Here is a 20,320-nt window from a genome sequence, read left to right on the forward strand (position 1 = left end):
CATTGTAGAGTATAGATGGGTGTTGGCTGAGTTTCTCATGCTGAGATTCTCATTTGTGTATGTATTTATGTACATATATCTCTTTGCTTATGGGCACATTTGCCTTTAAGTGGGAGATTGTTGGGGATAAAGGCATAATGTGCAATCCCTTGTAAAAGTGGTACAATGCCACATCATCACTCATTCTTTGGTTTATATATAAAAGGCAATAAGGGAAGTCTCATTTGGACTTTTGCTTCCCACTAAAACTTGTGTTCTCTCTTTCTCTCCTTATCCCTTCTTGCATTCCTGCTTCCGCTTGCCCCCTTTGCTCCCTCAGACATGCATTACATATCTACCCATACTAGGTGATCTTGTTGCAACACCTTGTTTGGTTTGGATGGTGGTAGGTAAGTGTTCCCCAACCATGGAGCGAGGACATCTATTAGATTCTATCACTTATGCATGGAAGGAAAAATGATTTAAGTTTTTATGGAAAATAATTTTACTTGAAGTTCTAAGAAGTTCTATATATGAAAATTTGAGGAGTCTTCATGTGTTGTGTTGGGGTTTGTAAATTTAAAACATGCAAACATAAGTGGAGCTACCTTCATGCTTCCTTTATTCTTTCAAATGTCCCCCCCCTCCCTCTCTCTCTCTCACACACACACACACACACACATCTTCCTATGTATGTTATGCCTAAATATGTATGCTTTGAATATATTTTCACCCTTTGCCCCTTTCTCTCTCTTTTGTAAGCAAGGATGTTTGCGATTGCACCATCTTCTAGTTTGTTTCTTGTCTCTGTCTTTTATTTTTGTCTCTCATCTAGTTGGTATTACACGCACGCATGGACGCACACACACACACACACACACACACACGACGGGTGTAATAAGTGACATACTTATAATTAGTTATGTGTGTGTGTGTGTAAGAAGTGCCATACTTATAATTACTTACGTGTGTGCGTGTGTGTGAAGTGTCATACTTATAGTTCAGTTGACTAATTATAAGTATGGCACTTCTTACACTCGTGTGTGTGTAAGAATTGCCATACGGATAATTACTTATGTGCATGTGCATGTGCATGTGCGTGTGTGTGTGCGCATGTATGTGTGTGAAGTGTCATACTTGTCGTTCAATTGTATGTGTGTGTGTGTGTGTGTCTTTCTTGCTCCCCTTTCACCCGTCTCCCTTTTCCACTCCCCTAAAGTATTGGCATGTAAAATTGCATTCATGCTAGGTTTTGGCAATGTATTATGAACATGTTGATAGCCTTCCAGCACCATTCCATCCTCCACCTCGATGTTACCTTACAAACATTGCACTACTTGGAGAGGTGGTTGGATCATATTGTCTCCTTTTGACCCCCTTTCTTTCCTTGACCTAGGTCTTTCCAAAGTGTATCTCTAATCCTTGTTATGTCCCATCTTTGTGATGCCATTCTAGGATAGTGTACCATTTTTTACCATGCTAGTGAGTTATTAAATAATTATCTTATTGCAACATTAGTGCACACATATTATCTCTAAGTGAAATAGGTTGACAAATTGATGGTTGTTATGCCAATGGGGTTATAGCCTAGTGGTAAAGCATGCACGTGTGAGTGAGGGTGTGTTGAGTTAAATCCCTAGCTATGCTCTAGATGCATTTAAAAAAAAGGACGTTGACGGTTTAGCTTTGTGAGGATGGAACGGAAGCGAAAGACAAGAGAGTGAGGAAGCAAGAGCGAGAGAGTAACATAGTTTTTAGTGGGTGCTAAATCACCCTTATCTTCTATGTATTTCATATATATACTTTGAGTATTGTGTACATGACCAGGGTTAGGGCACAGTGACCTTTAACCCTGACAACCTCCCACTTAAAGGGCAATGTGCCCTTAAGTGAGGAAACCTAGTGGACATACTAGCCTATGCCCATCAAAACAACAATACTCAAACCGCTGACTAGCTAAACTCTTAGTCAGCATATCTGCAGGGTTCTCATCTATATGAACCTTGACAAGCTCTAAACACTTGTCCTCAAGCACCTCCCTGATGAAATGGTACCTGATCTCAATGTGTTTGGTCTTAGCATGAAAGACTGGATTCCGTGCAAGATAGCACTCAACCAAAGACCCCTTCTGAATTTTCCAACTCTGAAAACTGAAAGTGGTATGAAAACCAACATCATCAAGCTGACCCACTGAAATGAGACTCTTAGTCAGCTTAGGAACATGTCTGACATTTTTCAAAACAAAAGCAGACCCATTTGCAAGAGAGAATTTAATGTCACCAATTGCTACTATGTCAGGCATAGTCATTTCCAAGATGCACATAACCTTTCTTTCCACTGTCATAAGTGGAAAACCATTCCCTACCCTATGGTGGGGAGTAACATGAAATGAAGCACCAGAATCCAGAATCCAATTCTGGGCATATGCATCATCAGCAGCGGGGTGAGTAATTCTATAGGTAAAGCGAAGGCAAAGAGAACATCATCATCACTGATCTGGGTGACAGCATTTATCTCTTCTATCTTTGCTTTTCCGTTGTCCTCCCTTGTATTCTGCTCATTCTTGTTTGCATTCTGATTGGCATTTCTCTTCTTTTCTCTCTGCTCTCTTTTCAATGATGCAAAACAATTCTTTTTAATGTGTCCCTTGTTGCCACAGTGATGGCACTCAATGTTGCGCATACTGGATTTGCTGTGGGACTTTCCTCTTTCTTGGGACTTTTCTTTGAACTGAGATCTGCCTCTCTGCACACTTAAAGCTACATCCTGTTTGTTGCTCTCCATAGGCTTCTGTCTAATTTCCTCAGCCAGCACGCTTCCAACAACATCATCATAATGCAGCACTCCACCAGGTGCGGAGTTGCTGATAGTTGTGCAAAAAGTATCCCAAGAAGGCGGTAATGAGCAGAGAAGAAATATCACCTTTGTCTTTGAATCAAAAGGCATCTTCTGTGCCTGAAGTTGGCTGAAAATGATACTGAAGTCATTCAAATGTTTACCAATAGAAATGCCTTCCTGCAATTACAACTGAAATAACCTCTTCATGAGGTATACCTTGTGGGAAGCTGTTTCCTTTTCATAGGTATCACAGAGCTTCCTCCAAAGAGCTCTAGTAGTCTTTTCTGAGACTACTCTAAAGTAGATTGTTTCAGCCAAATACAGTCTAATGGTAGATCTTGCCATTGCATCCAACTCTTCCCAGTCTGCATTTGACATTTCTTCAGGCTTGGCCTACAGCCCTCCCAAAGGCTTGAGCTACTTCTTCTGGATTAGCACATCTTGTATTTGCTCTTTCCACAAAGCAAAGTTTGTGCCATCAAACTTCCTGATGCTGTAAAACTATTTTTCTGAAGAGGAACCCATGATGCAGATACATCAAAAAAATCAGAAATCAGACCAAGTTCTGGTTACACCCAAAAGTGTATGCCACAGTAGCAACTGCAATGTGCATAAACTGCAATGTGTATTCAGAGAGCCTGCCTAGTATCCACTGCAGCCAAATGCCAGAAATGAGCAAACAAGGCTCAAACTGCAACACAGCAGTGACCTCAAAAAAACACCCAAAATGCGCTTGCACAGCGTCTCCCTTACACAGGTAATTTCTGCACAAATTGCGAAAGTGGTATGCTACCACTCAGAGTCACCTTCCGTGACTGTTTGGCATAAACTGACAGCATACACAAAACTGTCACTCCCAAAATCTCTGCGAAGTTACAGAAGACTGATTTTCTACAACCTGTGTGAGCCGAATCGCTAAACTCAGTCGCACTACCCAAAAACGGCACTTTTCGACAGCGCACTGTTGGGAACTTCGGACTGCGAAACGGGGCCCGAATCGAGCTCATATCAAAATTCTGAGAATACCAAGGGCTATGCCCTTGCCCCGAGCATACATGATGGCCTCTTGCCGCTCCACGAAGGGCGTCTCAAACAGAGATGGCGCACTGTTGCACCTTTGGCTGTGCTCTTGCAGAGATATATACCCAAAATCGAAAAAGAAAGCAAATGACGCTTCTCTTACCGAAGGCTCGTGCTCCACCCAAGTGCTTCACTGCATACCAAGCTCTGATACCAGTTGTGAGGATGGAACGGAAGCGAAAGACAAGAGAGTGAGGAAGCAAGAGCGAGAGAGTAACACAGTTTTTAGTGGGTGCTAAATCACCCTTATTTTCTATGTATTTCATATATATACTTTGAGCATTGTGTACATGACTAGGGTTAGGGCACACTGACCTTTAACCCTGACAAGCTTAAGGTCCCAAATTGACAAAATTTTAAATAAGAAACATAAGAGATAAATAATAGATTCATATTCTCCTTATGTCTCTTCCCCACCTTTCCTCCTGGAACTATGGGTGCATGGAGTGTCCCTCATGCTATTTATTGTATGATTCATATTCTCTATAGTGCATCGTCTCTTTGTATGATTTATTGTCTCTTTGTATGATTCATATTCTCGATAGTGCATCCTCTCTATGAGACCAAATTCATGACTAGTATGCAAATATTGTCAACAATGTTAGATCTCAAAATGAATAAAGTTGACATATTTATGGTTGTAAAGAATGGATGGTTGGGGTTTAGTCTATGGCCCCAAAATGACCAAATTTTAAACATGAAAACTAATACAAGCATATTCTCCTTATGTCACTTACTCTCTCATCCCCTTTGCCACCTTCCTCTACCTATGGGGATGTGCAATTTCCCTCTTGTTCTTTGTTGTTTTGTGTGTGTTTTTGTATGATTCCTCTCTTTCAAAATCTAAGGGTTTGTAGAGTTACATGATGTAGGGTGACTTATGATGCTTCCTCTCTCACTTTGTTCTTGATAGTGTATTCTCTTTGTAGGCTTGGGTTGGTGGAGCTACCTTGACAATGTACGATGATTTCTCATGTTGCAAAAAATGCATGGTTGTGTTGATGGGATTATAGCTTGGTGGTAAAGCGTGTGTGTGCCGAGTTCAATCCCCAACTATGCCCTGACAAATTGACACTTGCAGAAATGGATGGTTGGGGTTTAGTCTAAATCGACCAAATTTCAAATATGAAACACATAATAGATTCATATTCTCCTTATGTGACTTACCCCTTCTCTTTGTGTTGTTTTGTGTGTGTCTCTGTATGATGGATTCCGCTCGTAGGGTGATTCCTCTCTTGTTTTGTTCTGGATAGTGCATTCTCTTTGCAAGGTCGGGTTGGTAGAGAGCTTCCTCGAGGGATGGTGTAGGGCGATTTCTCATGTTCTCATGTTTCCTTTCTTATGTTCTTGTTGGGTAGTTTGGTAGTTGAGCTACCTTAGGGAGGTTTCTTCGTCAAACTTAGTTTTGTTTCATAGTGAGGGGCATTGTAATTGTCGTGGGGGACGATGTGGACCAGGAGTGAAGGGACAAGGCAAGGCTAACAACCAACAAGCATTCAAATGAGAGAAAAGAGCCTGATCGAGCAAAAACCCACAAAGCCAAGGGAAAGAAGAAGACCACCTCTCTGTGTGAAGAAGCTCTTGCTCTGAACCATGGCTATGGCTGCCTCCTCCCTCACCTCCCCCCCTCTACCTCCTTCCTCCTCCATGTAGCTGCTTCCTTTGCCTCTTCCTCTGCTTCCCGCCTCTCCTTCCTCTCCAAGCTCCACCCCCCCTCCCCCCTCTTCTCCTCCCGCCCCTCTCTGTCTCCCCAATTTCGGTACCCCCCCCCCCCCCGCCCTCAATTCGTTTTTGAATCATGGAATCCGTCATGGGTCCTACGTGTTTGCAAGCGTCGAGGCCACTTGCGTGAGAAAAGTATAGAACTGCAAGAGTGAGAGCATGATATATGTGTAAAAATATGGCGCATTTCAGTCAGTCACTTTGGTGAGAGCCTTACGCTGCATGAGTTCCCACTCCTCGCATGCACCTGTCACGAGCTTAGGAAGATCAGATATTGGTAGTATCGTGCTTATCTCTCACTGTAGGAATTAATGCTAGAATGCCCGCATGTGTGTGAACGCATGTGAGCAATGAACGGAAGAGGCACAACTCAATAACTATAAATAAATGTATTCTCTCATTAATAATTAATAACGATTCACAACTGTGAGCGCGTCTCTCTCCTTCTCCCTCTCGCTCTCGTGTATGCTGCAGCCATGGCAACACCAGCATGGCTGTAGCCTCCTCTTCGTTTCACTACATGGTATCTCGCACCCTCTTGCTTGTTGAAGGTCCTTCTTGAGCTGGTCTATCTTCTCTTGATTGAGCGTCAATTCTTGTGCTGGTTAGGGAGCTAATTCTGTAGGTCTTTCGCCGAATCTTTGATGGATCTCTCTCTCTTATACTGAACGCCGACTGCTAGGAGATTATACTACTGTTTTCGTCGCCGAAAGTCTTGTCTACCTAGTTGAGCATCGACTTTTTGCTTGCATGGGGGGATCTTTACCAGTTGGTCGTCGAAAATTGTTCACCTGTCATCTTCTAAGCTAATCGTTGACTTTCGGGCTGTCCTGGAAGTACATACTGCTGAATTATCGCCGAAAGTTGCTGCATGGTGTCTCTACATTGTTTGTTTAGAGGGTTGTAGGCTGATCGATGAAGGTTTGGTCTTTTTCTTGGTTGTGCGTTGACCTGCTGGCAATGGTAGACCCCTATTCTAAGTGCTCATCAATGGAAGGCACACCTATACGTGAGGGTAACTCAACTTGTTCAATTGGAATACCTAATCGTGTGGAGCCTTCCATTCCTTTAGCTGTAAAAAGATATGCTTTGGAATAGCTTCTCATGGCCAACCACCATGGCCTGGTGTTTGGGTGAAATGTGCCTTCAACCTTGTAAGGCTGCCATTGTGTACATCACCACCAAAATTGCACCATGGCACTGCCACCTGCTTGAACAAGAGCCTACAAACTTGCTTTCAAAGGTGACATTGCTCCACAATGAGTCTTGTGTGCGAGGCATCCCGTAAGAGCAGTTGCAACTTAGACTTGTTGGAACTTGGCAGGCTAGACCCTAGAGCAATCAATAGAAATAGGTGCATGCAGATGTCTATGACTCGTCAGCCTATTGATTGAGGCATATCTCCAAAAGGGGGTCTTGGAAATTGGAGGCTTAGTGTTAGTGAACTAGAGTCCTAGTGTTGAGTGAGTGACATGTGGCACTATGAGACTGGTACCACTTAGTGTCATATATCAATGTGTATGTAAGCTTATATAAGGTTGTACTTACATTGTGTCAAATCAATAAACATCAAGCATGCTTTGGGTCAAGTAAGTACTTTCTGACGATTGTCATTTCATTTTGGTTCCGTTGCTCTCTTTGGATTCTTGTGTGTCGTAGTGTAAAAAACAACATCTTTGTTAATGTAAGCCTCTCGCTCCTAGAAATCCAGTCCTACAAACAAGCACAAACAATCGATCATAGAACCATAAAGAAAGGGGTAGGCAAGCTCACCACCCAACCATGAGGCTCACAAGTCTAGGACTCTTAGAATCTGAGCATCCCTCCGAGCCATGGAATGAGCTATTGCACAACATCTATATCCAACTAGTCCACAACCATCCTGGCGTCCCGTACCACTAGGATGGCACTGGAAAGGCCTCAGGATTGTGTTGGGAATCTGGGCTAGCTAGATAATAGGTGTGCGTCCCCACTGGTCAAGGATCAGATCCTCTGGAGAGAGCAAAACTCTTGCTCCCACATAGCACTCTGCCACAATTAGACCCCTAGGCTCTCCTATATAGGCTAGAGTTCCACTGCACCCCCGAAATAGTGGAAAACCTTAAGTTACATGTGCTCCTGTAACTCAGTCTGAGAATCGCTTGCATACCTCCCCAAGCCTACTAAGCTAGTCATGTGTGTCTAAGCACACGTCAGCCTACTGTCCATGTGCACGTGACAATACCATTGTAGGTCCACACAACCATACTCAATCAGTTATGTATCCCATCCCATAGGCCCAACATTGTCATGTGTTGCCTGCATCCCTCTCTTCTATTTCTACTTTTCTCTAATAATTACCTTGTTGGCTTTGTATGCAGTCCACTTCCCCTCCTATCTTGTTGCCATCACCCGGATCATCCCCTTCCTCCAATGCTCTTGCTGTAGGAGCATGAGGTCATCATCTAAGTATGTCCTTGTCCTCCTTCAATGTTGCCCTCATACTCATGAAGGTGAATCTAGTCCATTGCTGTATGGAATCTCACTACCAATTGGGCTTGTTGGTGCATTGGCCTTACCCACTCCTTAGTGTGGCAATTTGGATCTCCAGAGGGATGGTGACTGTTTTTTGCATCCAATGTTTGGACCATTTCCTCTTGCTTCTTGCTTAGCTTAGATCCCAGGTGTACCTGTATGTCTACCTTCCACTTGTCCATCTCCTCTTGCCTAGAGCCACACAACCTACACATAAGGTCATCAGTATCCTTTATGTCCCTGAGCTGCTTTTGTAGGTGCTCGATGTCTGTGTCCTGTATTTTGCATACTTCTCTCCTAGTGGTCATGCATAGTTTGATATTGCTGTTGTGTATCTTCTGTGTGCTTGACCAAATTGAGTTGTATTTCCTCTCTTTCTCACCTCTAGTTCTTGTTCCTGGCAAGCTGTCCATGTTAGTCTGACCTATAAAACAGTCCAGGTTCAGGTCAGGCTCAGTTGGTCTACATTTCCATCTCCAGCTCATCGCCTACCGGCATCAGCCGCAGCACAAGTGCCAGCCAGCAGAGTCAACAGCGAGACCAGCAAAGGTCGAATAAGGGTCAAATCAAGGTCGAATCAGCAGGAGGAAGAAGGGGATCAAATCAGCAGGAAGGGGAGAAAGAAAGATATATTAACATCTTCGGGAGGCCTCACGGGCCTATGAGACAAAGTACAAATAACAAAATAACTCATACATGCCACTATGGGCTGAAGCATAGGGCTCACTAAGGCCCTAGCTGAGAAACTAAGCTATACTAATGAACTCATACGTTCAGAAATACAGAGAGTCATAAATCCCCCCCCCCCCCCCCCCCGTGAGCCCTATGCTGAGAAACTAAGCTATACTAATGAACTCATACGCTCAGAAATACAGAGACTCATAAATCATCTCCCCCCCCCCCCCCCCCCAAAAAAAAAAAAAACTATAAGAGAGTAGTCTCTCTGAAAAGATGAAGACACTCTAGTAGACAATGTGGTGTCCCTCCGGTAGGAAGCAAGGATGTTGCATATCTGTAGCTATCTAGTTGTCTCCCGACGCATCAGGCGGCGCGGTCTCCTGGATCTTTGCATGCGGCGAGCGACATCAAGAGTGACCCATCGAGTCGGGTGGTCCTCCCTGAGTAGGGTGTCGATGGGTTGGTTCTCTTTCGTGCGTGCTCTGACCATCCTCTGTGGTGGCTGTTCTGCTGCTCTACGCCGCCTGTGTCCACTAATCCATGCAGCCCTCATGTCGGCTATCTCCTCATCCTCCACTCCGATGTGTCTTGGCGCTGACTAGAAGGCATAGAAATCAGTGACGTGTGCCTAGGCATGGTCGGGATCCAGTGGTGATGTCTCCTCTTGCTGTCTAATTTGGTGTAGCAAAGTCTCTCTGTGTTGTTGCATCTCTTACTAAAGGCAAAGTGTCCTATGAGGCCCAAAAAATGATGCAACTAAAATCTGGTGCCTATCGCAGCCTCTAAGAAAGGAGGAAAAATCATCACGATTTAAGAGAAATCTAGAAGCTATTTGTGCACAGTGACCCCTTAGTGAGAAAGGATTAGGTATCTTGCTCCACTGGGATGAGCTGTAGCTTAACCTGACGACTCTTGTGGTCTCAAAGCGTATTGTCAATCCTTTGGATGACATTGGTGATGAGCCTTGATTTAACTGGACCTAGGTTTTTGTTAACTTATCATGTACAGCTCTTTTGCTTAAAATGAATGGGTTCTAAAAGTTTAAGAAGAGAGAGAAGCCTGAAAAGGCAGTTTGGAACTTGTATCTTGGATTTGCATAAACATGGTACTTCAAAGCCTTTACTTCAGATTGTTCCTTTTTTCACGCGCATGCATTATCTTATGTGTGTATGTGGAGATGCTAATTTAAGAGGAGTATTTCTTACGTTGTAACTGGATACATGGATTTCCTTAGATTGAGGACTTGGGTGGGGCAGCTCTTGTTTGCGGAGGCGATGTTTCAAAAGAGGAGGATGTCGAAGCTATTATGAAAGCTGTGAGTTGGAAATCTATGGAGTGAGCTCTTGATTATAATAAGGTTTTGTGACTTTTTTGTCTTCTTTGGTTCATTTCAACTTGTACAATCTGATGCGAGATTCTTGTTTGACAAGGCATTTTATTAATCTCATGTATTTTTTTCCCCTCTTGTTGTTCTATGCAGGCTGTTGATAAATGGGGCACAATTGATATTCTGGTGAACAATGCAGGTATATTGGTTTTCCATTGTCTGGGTGCTGTAATGGTGAGTCATGTGTGATGTAATAGTTTACCAGGTCTTGCTGACAAGATAGAAGTGTGAGATAAGGATTAGTATCATTGGTGACAACACCAGCAAGATTTGTGCTGTATAGCTACATAAATTTGATAGGCAACATAAATAAATGGTGATAAGCTCTGAGAGTCTTACAATTACTATGGTGGCCTTCCCCGGTTATGGGAACCTTGAGAGAGAATGGGGGACAGTGCACTTGAAGGATGGGGGTGAACTTTTGTTCTTTTTTCAATCCTGGGAAAGGTGTGCAGTTCTGGAAAGGTAGAAACAGCCTTTTGGATTTAGGGCTGTAATAACCTCTACATGCGGTGGAAGATATTGCGAAAGGTCCCCTAGATTGTCACTTTTTGTACAGCCAATCAAACACACTTAATTATCAGCAACATGGCAGCAGGCTAATGTAGAATTATGCAAGAGGTTCCAGCAACATGGTACCAAACTAATGTAGAAATATGGAAGTGGTTCCAGCAACAAGGGGAGAAAACGTATGTTCAAGGCTGACAAATGACCAAGTTAGGGATGTATACCATCACTCAAGTGGCATCAAAAGTCTGCTCCTGAAACTGCTCCATCAGGCTGAAGTTAGATGAAAGCTCTGTGTATGCCCTGATCTTGCAGGTTAAGTAGGGCAGAATCTGATCTTGATGCTGGGCTCCAAGGGGCCTGACACATGGCTGTTGGATGTGGAACTCGTGGGGGGAGGCTTTGACCCATCTTATAGGCCTTGAAGAGGCCTAGAAATTGGCTGGCCTGATGCTGTAACTGGCCAACCAGAAGCTTGCTACATCTGCACCCATTGGTTGGCTGGGCCTAAAGCTGGCCAAACAGCTTGAGTGTGTCATGCCTTTCTTGCATGGCTAAATAGACCCACATGTTTCACCCATTTGGTACCACTGCAGTGCTCTCAAACATGTCTTGTCTTGTTCTTTGGCTTCAATGGCCCTGAAGATTGGACTCAGTCATCACAGGTCCTAGTTGAATCATTTTTTTCGTTTACTGACTTTTGATCTCCTACGTGGTTCCCCAATGTGTCTTTGGTATTGAATGAGCAGACCTGTCTCTACCTGTCATGAATCCATGGTTGGGGACCTCCGACCTTTGCTTCTGAAATAAGTTTCCGTTATATGATTGCTCAAATGAATGAAAAGAAATCCATTTCCAAGGGATGCTAGGACACAATTATTTGAGATAGAATATACTATGAAAAAGGTTTCTAACTACTATTGAATCATGTGGCAAAGCAAGCTTTATAGATTTTATTAGTCGAAGAAAAGTAATGAAGAAAGTACACATAATCTTAGATAGGACTCTTTTCTCTATGGTGTTTCAGCCTTAGGTATGTTTAGAACGATTGAACAAAAGCTGAAAACAAAAAGAGGGGGGCTAAACAGCCTGCTTTTGTTTTAGCTTAGTTTAGTTTAGTTTAGAGAGAGAGAGAGAGAGAGAGAGAGAGAGAGAGAGAGAGAGAATTTCTGTTTTTTGCTCTCTTTTATTTCTTGATTTGTTTGTTTATTTATTGATTGATTGATTGGTTGATTTATTTATTATTTATTATTTTTTAAAAGTATTTCATTTTATTTTATATGTGCTTAGTCAAATTCTATCTTTTTTCTTCATCTCTTGTTTTCCTTTCCTTTTGTTTAGTTGACGTATTTTAGTGAGCACTAGGTTTGCCTAGGAGACTCTGTAGATCGAAACCTAGTATAGTTGGTTATGCGAGGGCACTGATGACGACATAAGCGTTTCTTTGCTTACTAAGTACGTCTACTTTATATATTTATTTACTCATTTAGCTCTCATTTTTCTTTTGTTTCTTTTTATGTTTTCATTGTAGAAATTTAGACTTTAGAACAACAAAAATCTGAATTTGTATGATTAGATAATTCTTGAATCCCGGGCTGCATACCAATATTGCCATACATAGGATTTTGCATTTGTGGCTGCATATGCATTCCAGGCATTTGTCCCATTCCTAACGGTGCTTGTGTTACCATAGCATGAAATACCGAACCACCACCAAAATATCCATGATGTGTACCCATCAAAGGGTAGGCCTGCTGGCCTTGCATCATTGTTGGAAAATTATTCGCTTGAGGAGTAAGAGTACCCATTCCAACACCTTGGATGGGATGTCCTCCATGAGCATCTTTAACCACAGGCATCACAGGAGATTGTACAGTAGTTGACTTGACCTATGATTCTTTAAGCGGGAGTTCCGCGTGAGAAGCATGTGCATGATCACTCTCTTGCTTCCGATGCTTTGCTGATTTCTTCTTCCCCCTCTTAGCTTCCTTTTGTGCTATTTCTGCCAAGTTCTGACTCAATTGATTTATAGCATTTGCTGCACTTGCAAGTTGTGCTTTAATCATTGAGGTTTCATCTGACTCAGTACTAGAATCATTCACAATATTAGGCTGAGTGGTTGCCTCCTTTGTGGGCTATACTGGAGACATTTGATATGCACCAATGGGCTGCTCTTGTGTCGGGTCTTGTGGCTCTTCTCCTTGGAGGAGGTACTGGGGGTGTAGAGGAGCTTTCTTACTCATGTAAACTCACCATTGTTCTGGCTGTAGTAAATGACTGTCAAGAATTACAGCAAAGGATATGCTTTCCTCAGATTACCAAGGCCCACCTCTTGAGAAAGAGTGTGTGGATCCCGGCAATGGAACCACTGAAACCGGCCTCTAATACACAAAAGGGCGGTAGATCTCAATCAAACACATCATTTATCCAAAAAGTATAGCCAATTACCTTCATTTATAGCCAATCATATTTTTTTTCTTTTTCTTTTTTCAAAAAATGGGCAGATATATTGATGAGAGAGAGAGAATCCGATGTTACAATGGGGGCCACGTGTCTGTCATACAAAAGACACGGCGCATGTGTTACAACTAGCACTATGCACGTGTCTGCATGTGCTTACGCGTGGGAGGGGAAGAGACTGTTGGACGTCTGTCTAATCCAACGCAGATCTGCATGTGTTCTTTCTCCTCTTTCGGCTTGCATCTGGCTATTCAGCCTTACCTTGATCAAAGGCGACCGGCAAGCTGGTTGGCTTCACAGCTAGCAGGTGCCTCCCCTTTGATAACGGGCGCCGACGCCAGCCTAATAGTTTTCTGCAGGTGCATGCAGTGGAGGATGGTGATACCTGAGGCCTCCGCTGAGCGGGATCTCTTCTGCTTCCTTCCTATTGTCTCCTAATTGCTTGTCTCCCTGAGGGATGGCGGGGGGAAGGGTGAGGAGTATCTTCTTGCATATTGGCGTATACCCTCTTCCTGCAACTCTTCCAGCGGCGGGTGTCCTTCATCACGGGCTTTCTGCTACTTCATGGCGACGTCCCCGGTCAGGAGGACCTGCATATTATGTTCAACCATTTGCCCTACAGAAATCAGATTTTTTGTGATATTCGGCACATGCAACACATCCTTTAGGCTCTTTGTCTTACCATCCTGCATAGACAAAGGCACACTGCCAATCTGCGCAATCTGATGCACAGTATCATCGCCAGTCTCAACCACTCATGGCCTATCTGGTTTCCTTGCATCTTGAAACCATTCTGCATGACCTGTCATATGATTCGAAGCACCCGAATCAACATACTAGACATCATCATGTGTCGCATTTCCTGTGCTGGCTGAATAAATCTGATGCTGCACCATAAACAAGTGCTCATTCCTGTCATCGCTTGTGGATGCATAATTGTTTTGCTACGACTTCCAATTATTCTGCCTTTGATAGCAGTCCTTTGCCATATGCCCTCTTTTCCCACAAGAGTAGCATTCAATGTCCTTACTGTAGTTTGCATTTTGGCCTCTCTGCTGCCATCCTCCACGACCTCTTTGGCTCCCCCGTCCTCTTTGGCCTCCTCGTCCTCCTGCATGGGACTGATTTTCCTGATTTTGCTGATTTTCTGCCTCGGCCACCAAATCGGCCTCCTCTTCCTCTGCCTCTTCCTCCACCTGCATCATTGTAGAAGACAAATTCCCTGGAAGTTCCTGAAGATGATGCACCACCTCCAGTTCTTTGCTCTTCAGCAAGCAATAACGTGATCAGCTCCTGAAAATCAGGAAAGTTTTCTCGGACACTAATGGACGTCCGAAACTGAGCATACTCCTTCCCAAGACCATTCAAGGTCACTGACACCAAATCATCATCTTCCACTGGTGATCCAATGGAAGCAAGTGAATCTGCAAGCTTTTTCACCTTGTTATGATACTCATTGATGTTCAAATTCTGCCTCTGCACATTGTGCAACTCTTGCTTAAGCTGCATCTTACGCGCCTGCGTATTTGTGTTGTACAGCCTATTCAGATTTTCCCATGCTTCCTTTGGTGTCTCGGCATGTTGAATATGCACCACGTAGGTGTCATTCATACTGATAGACAACTAGGACAAAATCTTACTGGACTTTTCATGCCAGCTCTTTCATGCGGCCAACCGTTCTTGTGTAGGAGCAGCCGGGGCAATGGGCAGCACTGGTTCTGCTTCATCTCCAGTGATGAATCCCCATAAACCTTTCCCCATGATGTAATTTGTCAATCTAAACTTCCATGCTGAGAAGTTAGTGCCATTGAGCTTATCAGCAACAATCTGTGACAGTCCATCTCCTGACATTGTGAAGCCTGCAAGTAAAAAACCCAAAAAATGTACTCGCACAGTTTCTGCCTCACACAGGCAATATCTGCAAAACTGGTGAAAGTGGTATGCTACCACACAGTCACCTTCCGTGACTCTTTTGCATAAACAGACTACAGGCAAGAATCTATCACTTCTGAGATCTCTGCAAAACATGAATACAACGCGTTTCTGCACAGCGTTGGCACCGAACAACAGAAGTTCGACACACAGCGGAAATCTTCCCTTTTCTGCGAGACCGCTCCGAGAACTTGCGGCTACAAAATGGGCCCCGAAATGGCCCCAAGGATATATCGACCTCTCGCCGCACCGCGAAGGGCGTTCCTTGATTCAACAGTGCACACCTGCACCTGTCAGCTGTGGTCCTACAGAGATATGCTTCCAAATCTGAAATGGAAAGTTGAAATAGCTCCTCTTACCGAAATCTCTTGCTCCCTTGAGCTCCTCAACGCGAACCGAGCTCTGATACCATGTGAAGATAGTGGGAGAGAGAAGAGGATGCTCTCAGGAAGCTTTCTCACTCATAAAACAAAAGGGGAAGGCACACACAAAGATGGAGGCTGAAACTGTTTCTCCTTCTTACTTCTTGAAAGCCAAAAGAACATAATACAAAGGAAAGATACCAAGCTATATCTTGGTTAACCAAACTCAAGTAAACTATACTAGTGGTATACTAACTAACCCACTAGCTGCATGTCAACATACATAGCTGTCAACCAACTGTTATTCTGATATGGTGTAACAACCATATCTTACCAACACGTCGGTGACATCAATGTACAACGGTCACTGTTGCATGCAAATGAAGATCAATACAAGGATGCCGAGGATGCAACAAAAAAAAGATACTTAGGGCTCTTGTAAAGAGTTCCACTTTGTAGATGTATGTGGGAGAGGGCTTCACAATAATCCCACATGGGGACTTATGGGAGTCCTAGAATTTTTGTATAAAAGGTGGCTCATTTGAGAGCTTAGACACACTTTGGGCTTAGTTCATGCAAGAGCTCCTTTGAGAGACCTACTCTCCCTCTTCTCCATAGAGGTGAAGACTCTTCTCTCACCCCATCTACATTATTGTATGAGGTAAATCTCTTCATTGAATCATTAGCAATGTCATGAGTCTTTCTCATCCTCTTCTCTAATCATTTTACTCTTATGCATGCTTTTAGTATTTCATTTTTGAGTACATGGATTGATTTGAAGCTTTCATGGAAGCTTGATGCTTGAATGTATGCATGCTTGTAGGAAGATAGGAGTGGAGTGAGGTCTTTCTCTTTGCTTGAGTGCATAGTGATTGTATTCCTCTTGCTTGTATTTGTGAATGAAGGGGTGTGTAGGAATGAGGACAAGTTGAGCTTGTGTGTGTGCTTAGTCTAGTGTCAAGTGGTGGTAGCCATGAGCATTCTCTCCATTTGTGGATAAGCTCTTGTGCACCGGTACGGGTCGAATCCCTAGCTCCGACAGGGATGCAAATCCCATTGGATTGAGCTACACGTGGATCGTGCTACTCTTACTACAAGTGAGAGAGTTTTCCGTCTCTCCATTGGCGCCGCTGCCGGGGAGAAGACTCAAATCCGGTTGAGAGTGTGTGGAAACCACCACTATTTCCTCTTTTGGTTGCAAAACCATTGAGTGATTAGATTAAGTTTGGGTGTGTGATCCCAGTGTGAGTGGATAAGGTTAACCATTAAGCGGTTGAGATTTCTCCCGTATTGTTTTTTTTTTATGTTTTATTGTTTTATTGCTTTTCAAGTACCGTCATTATGCTTACATTCATTGTTTTTTGTCATTTCATGCTTTCATGCTTTTCGCTAAACATGTAATTAGTAAAGAAATAAAAAAAAATAAAAATAAAATAAAAGAGGTGCATTGCTAAGCTTTTCCATAGCTTATGCAAGCCCCATAGACTCCCAAGCATGAAGTCCGCTTAAGGATGAGAGGAGAGAGGTAGGTTGAAAGCGTAGAAGGCGACCTTTCTTCTATTGTTTTGATTGTGTTGTTATGGTGTGGGGAGGCGCTTCCATCAAGCATAGCAAAGAAATCTATTTCATGTGGCTGTAAGGCGGCCAGTTGAAAAGCTAAAGTGTAGGCGGCCAAACACTAGATATATATATATATATATATATATATATATATATATATATATATATATACGTTGACGGCGGCAGAGGCGAAGGAATAGAAGACGTAGAAAGGTTTGCTTTGCGAGAGGAGGGGGTCCTTCTTGATGATCAGGATAAGGCGTCGACCCCACTCTACTATAAGCGCGCCTCCTTCTGCAAGTTACGCAGAGCTCTATCAAGAGTACCAGCGCCGGGATCGAGATGTATACGTAGCCCGTCATCTTTGATTATCAGAAACGGCTAATGATAATAATTAAACCTACCAAGCTACGTTGAGATACAAATAGCAGAGTTACCAGCTTTGGTGCAGCAAAGCTAGTGTGATTTGTAGTGGGGTTATCAAAATATATAAATATATATATACACTGAAGGAGGCGCTGTGGTCGGCGTCTGCATTGGGCACACTGCAGTAGAGGCGGTGAAGGCATCAGCGCCACCTGGCCGCCGCTGAAGGCAGCAGAGAAGAGTGGCCAGTGTGGAAACGTTGGTGTAGGCGTTGTGGAAGCGCAACAGCTGGGCGACGAATCCGGCAGAAGGCGATGGAGTATTAAGCGCCGGCAGAAGACGACTGACGTGGCCGGCTGCAAAGGCTGGTCGTCGGCACTGGACGTGGCCGGCTGCAGCTGTCGAGGAAGGAAGCGTAAGAAAGCGTGGAGAGTGGAAGGCGGCTGCAGGCGAAAGAGGCGGCTGCTCTGCGGGCTGGAAGAAGTGGCCGCGTGGAGGTAAGGCGAGTGCAGAAGAAAAAAAGAAGGCCAGCCGTGAAGTGGAGGCGATAAGGTGAAGGGGCACCTGGCCATTAAGGGAAGCAGAGGCGGTGGTGAGACTAGCGAGAAGGGCGCCTGACGAAGCACGTGAAGGCGGCTGCAGCGGCGTACAGTCCGGAGACGATAAGGAATACAAGGTTAGTTATTTTCTTTATATTTTTTTTATTTTTTTATTTTTGTTAATTGCCTTATTAATTGCATTTTTTTTAAAAAAAAATAATAATAAAAATAATAAAAAGAAAAAAAATTAAAAAAAAAGAACAATAATTATAAAAAAAACAATAAAGAGAAAAAGAGATTTTAAAAAAAAGAAGAAAAAAAAAGAGAATAGTGGAAAATTAAAAATATATATATATATATAGAGAGAGAAGAAAGAAAGAAAAAATTAAAAAAAAATAAAATTAAAAAAAAATTTTAATTTTATTTTTAGGAGTCCATATTGTGTGTATATTTTTTATTTTTTCATTTCTGTATTTTTTAGCATATTTAGAGTAATTTGCATTGTTTTAAATTTTTGTAATATATATTAAAAAAACAAACAAAACAAAACAAAAGGAAAAGAAAAAAACAGAAAAAGAAGAAAAAATAATTTTTATTTTTTGAATCCACTGTTCATTATTTAAATTTTTGTACAAAATTTTGCATAATTTAAGGTAGCCTGCATTTTTTATTTTTATTGCATGCATAATTAGTAGATTTATAATTTTTTATTTGGCACGAAATTTATTCATTTTATCAAAAAAAAAAAACAAACAAACAAACAACCAATAAAAACCAACAAAAGGAGAAAAAAACAAACAAAAGAAAATTTTTGATTTTTTTTAGGAGTCTATTATTTTTTGCAGTTCTTCATTTTTTTTAATTTTTTGCATAATTAGTTTAACTTGCATTTTTTAAATTTTTGTAACTGTGTGCATAGTTAGTTTTTTTTTTAGTGTGATTCATAATTTTTGTGTATATTATTAAAAGAGGAAAAAAGTACAAAAAATTATAAAATCATAAAATCATTAAAAAAAAAGATGACAAAAATATTATTAAAAAAAAAATAGGTTAGATAATTATGACACACATTTTCTTTTTAGTTGCCTTTAGTGGTTAGGTAGGGAGAAATATATATATATATACATATATATATATATATTTTTATCAAAAAAACAAAACACAAAAACCAAAACTAAAACAAAACACAAACACATAAAAAAAAAAACCAAAACAAAATTTTGACCTTATGCACTTACGGTCAGGACGTCTGATAGATTCTGCCATAGGGCCTAGGGCACCTTCTAGAGTACCTACGCAAGAAAGTGGGACCCAATCGATAGGAAATTTGGCAGATATTGCTGAAACCCTTTCTGAATCCCAATCCGATACCCTTTCCTCCAGAACAACTAGTTCATTGTCCATGGACAATCTAGGGCCATCAACTAGTTATCCCGGAGCCCAAAATAGGACACCCACACGATCCTTTAATCCATGTGAAGCTGACACCATGGGGTTAACACTCAATGTGAGACTCCAATATGTCTACACAAATGCTCAAGGAGCTGAGATCTTTAGGGATCCTCAACAACGGTATCTTGTTAAGATAGCCGACATATTCTCAGAACTTGATAGAGCACCTCTAGTCAATGACCAGGGTAACATGTACATGGGTGGAGATGGTGTTCGCTACAAAGTCACCTACCATCCAGAAAAGGTCGACAAATTAGGGGAGCTCTCTAAAACTGAGTTGCTAGACTATTCAAAACTTTCCAGAGCAAAAGAGTCTAGAGATGACTGGCTTATCGAGCCGGACATGCCTGGACCATCCAATGCCCAATCCTCAAAGCCATCCACCATAGATGATTTACTTCTTGTAGATCTAAATTTGGACAAGGATAGGAAAGGCAAGTGTAAAATGGATCAGGGGGATGAAAGCCAATGGGAGTTTGTACGACAAATTCCTGTGACTAAGGTCTTACAGGATAACCCACTTCAAGAGGTCTATAAGGACTCGTTAGAGGGATATTATGCCACGACTAAATTGCCAGAGCTGGATCTTCCTCTAGCTTATGTAGTGGTAGTTGAGAAGTGTGCAGGACACATGAACAGAATAGTTGATAAATGGGCTAATGAATATCGAACGTTAGATTGGAAAGAGATTAGGGAACTCACGTGGAAAGGACAACCATTATTTATGGAAGTGTTCTCAGCACATACAGCCAAACCAGGAGAGACAGCCTTTCTTGGAGAAACTGTTGCTCCTCCCCTACGAGAGTTCACTAGAGAGGGACCTTCAACATCTAAGTGGACCTCTGCTAGTAGCCCAACTCTAGCACCACGATATCGTCCTACACCAAATGTGCGACCACAGGTCACACCACCACAACAACATCTTTCCCACTATGACAATCGGA

The 20,320-nt window shown here is 42.4% G+C and overlaps 1 protein-coding gene across 1 annotated transcript in view; it reads left to right on the forward strand.

The window, feature by feature from the left end:
- Window positions 1-9,033: 9,033 nt before the first annotated feature.
- The window catches only part of LOC147639692 (3-oxoacyl-[acyl-carrier-protein] reductase 4-like), a 96,319-nt gene continuing 85,032 nt past the window's right edge, over window positions 9,034-20,320 (forward strand). Inside the window, exons 1-3 of the mRNA XM_086772813.1 lie at window positions 9,034-9,916; window positions 10,046-10,126; window positions 10,292-10,337. Of these exons, the coding sequence (XP_086628939.1) occupies window positions 9,914-9,916; window positions 10,046-10,126; window positions 10,292-10,337 (130 nt within the window). The 5' untranslated portion in view covers window positions 9,034-9,913. The remainder of the gene's footprint in view (window positions 9,917-10,045; window positions 10,127-10,291; window positions 10,338-20,320) is intronic.

This window comes from Cibotium barometz, chromosome 3 (assembly GCF_041138505.1).
Source record: "Cibotium barometz isolate CiBa-2024 chromosome 3, ASM4113850v1, whole genome shotgun sequence".
In the NCBI taxonomy this organism is placed as follows: Eukaryota; Viridiplantae; Streptophyta; class Polypodiopsida; order Cyatheales; family Cibotiaceae; genus Cibotium; species Cibotium barometz.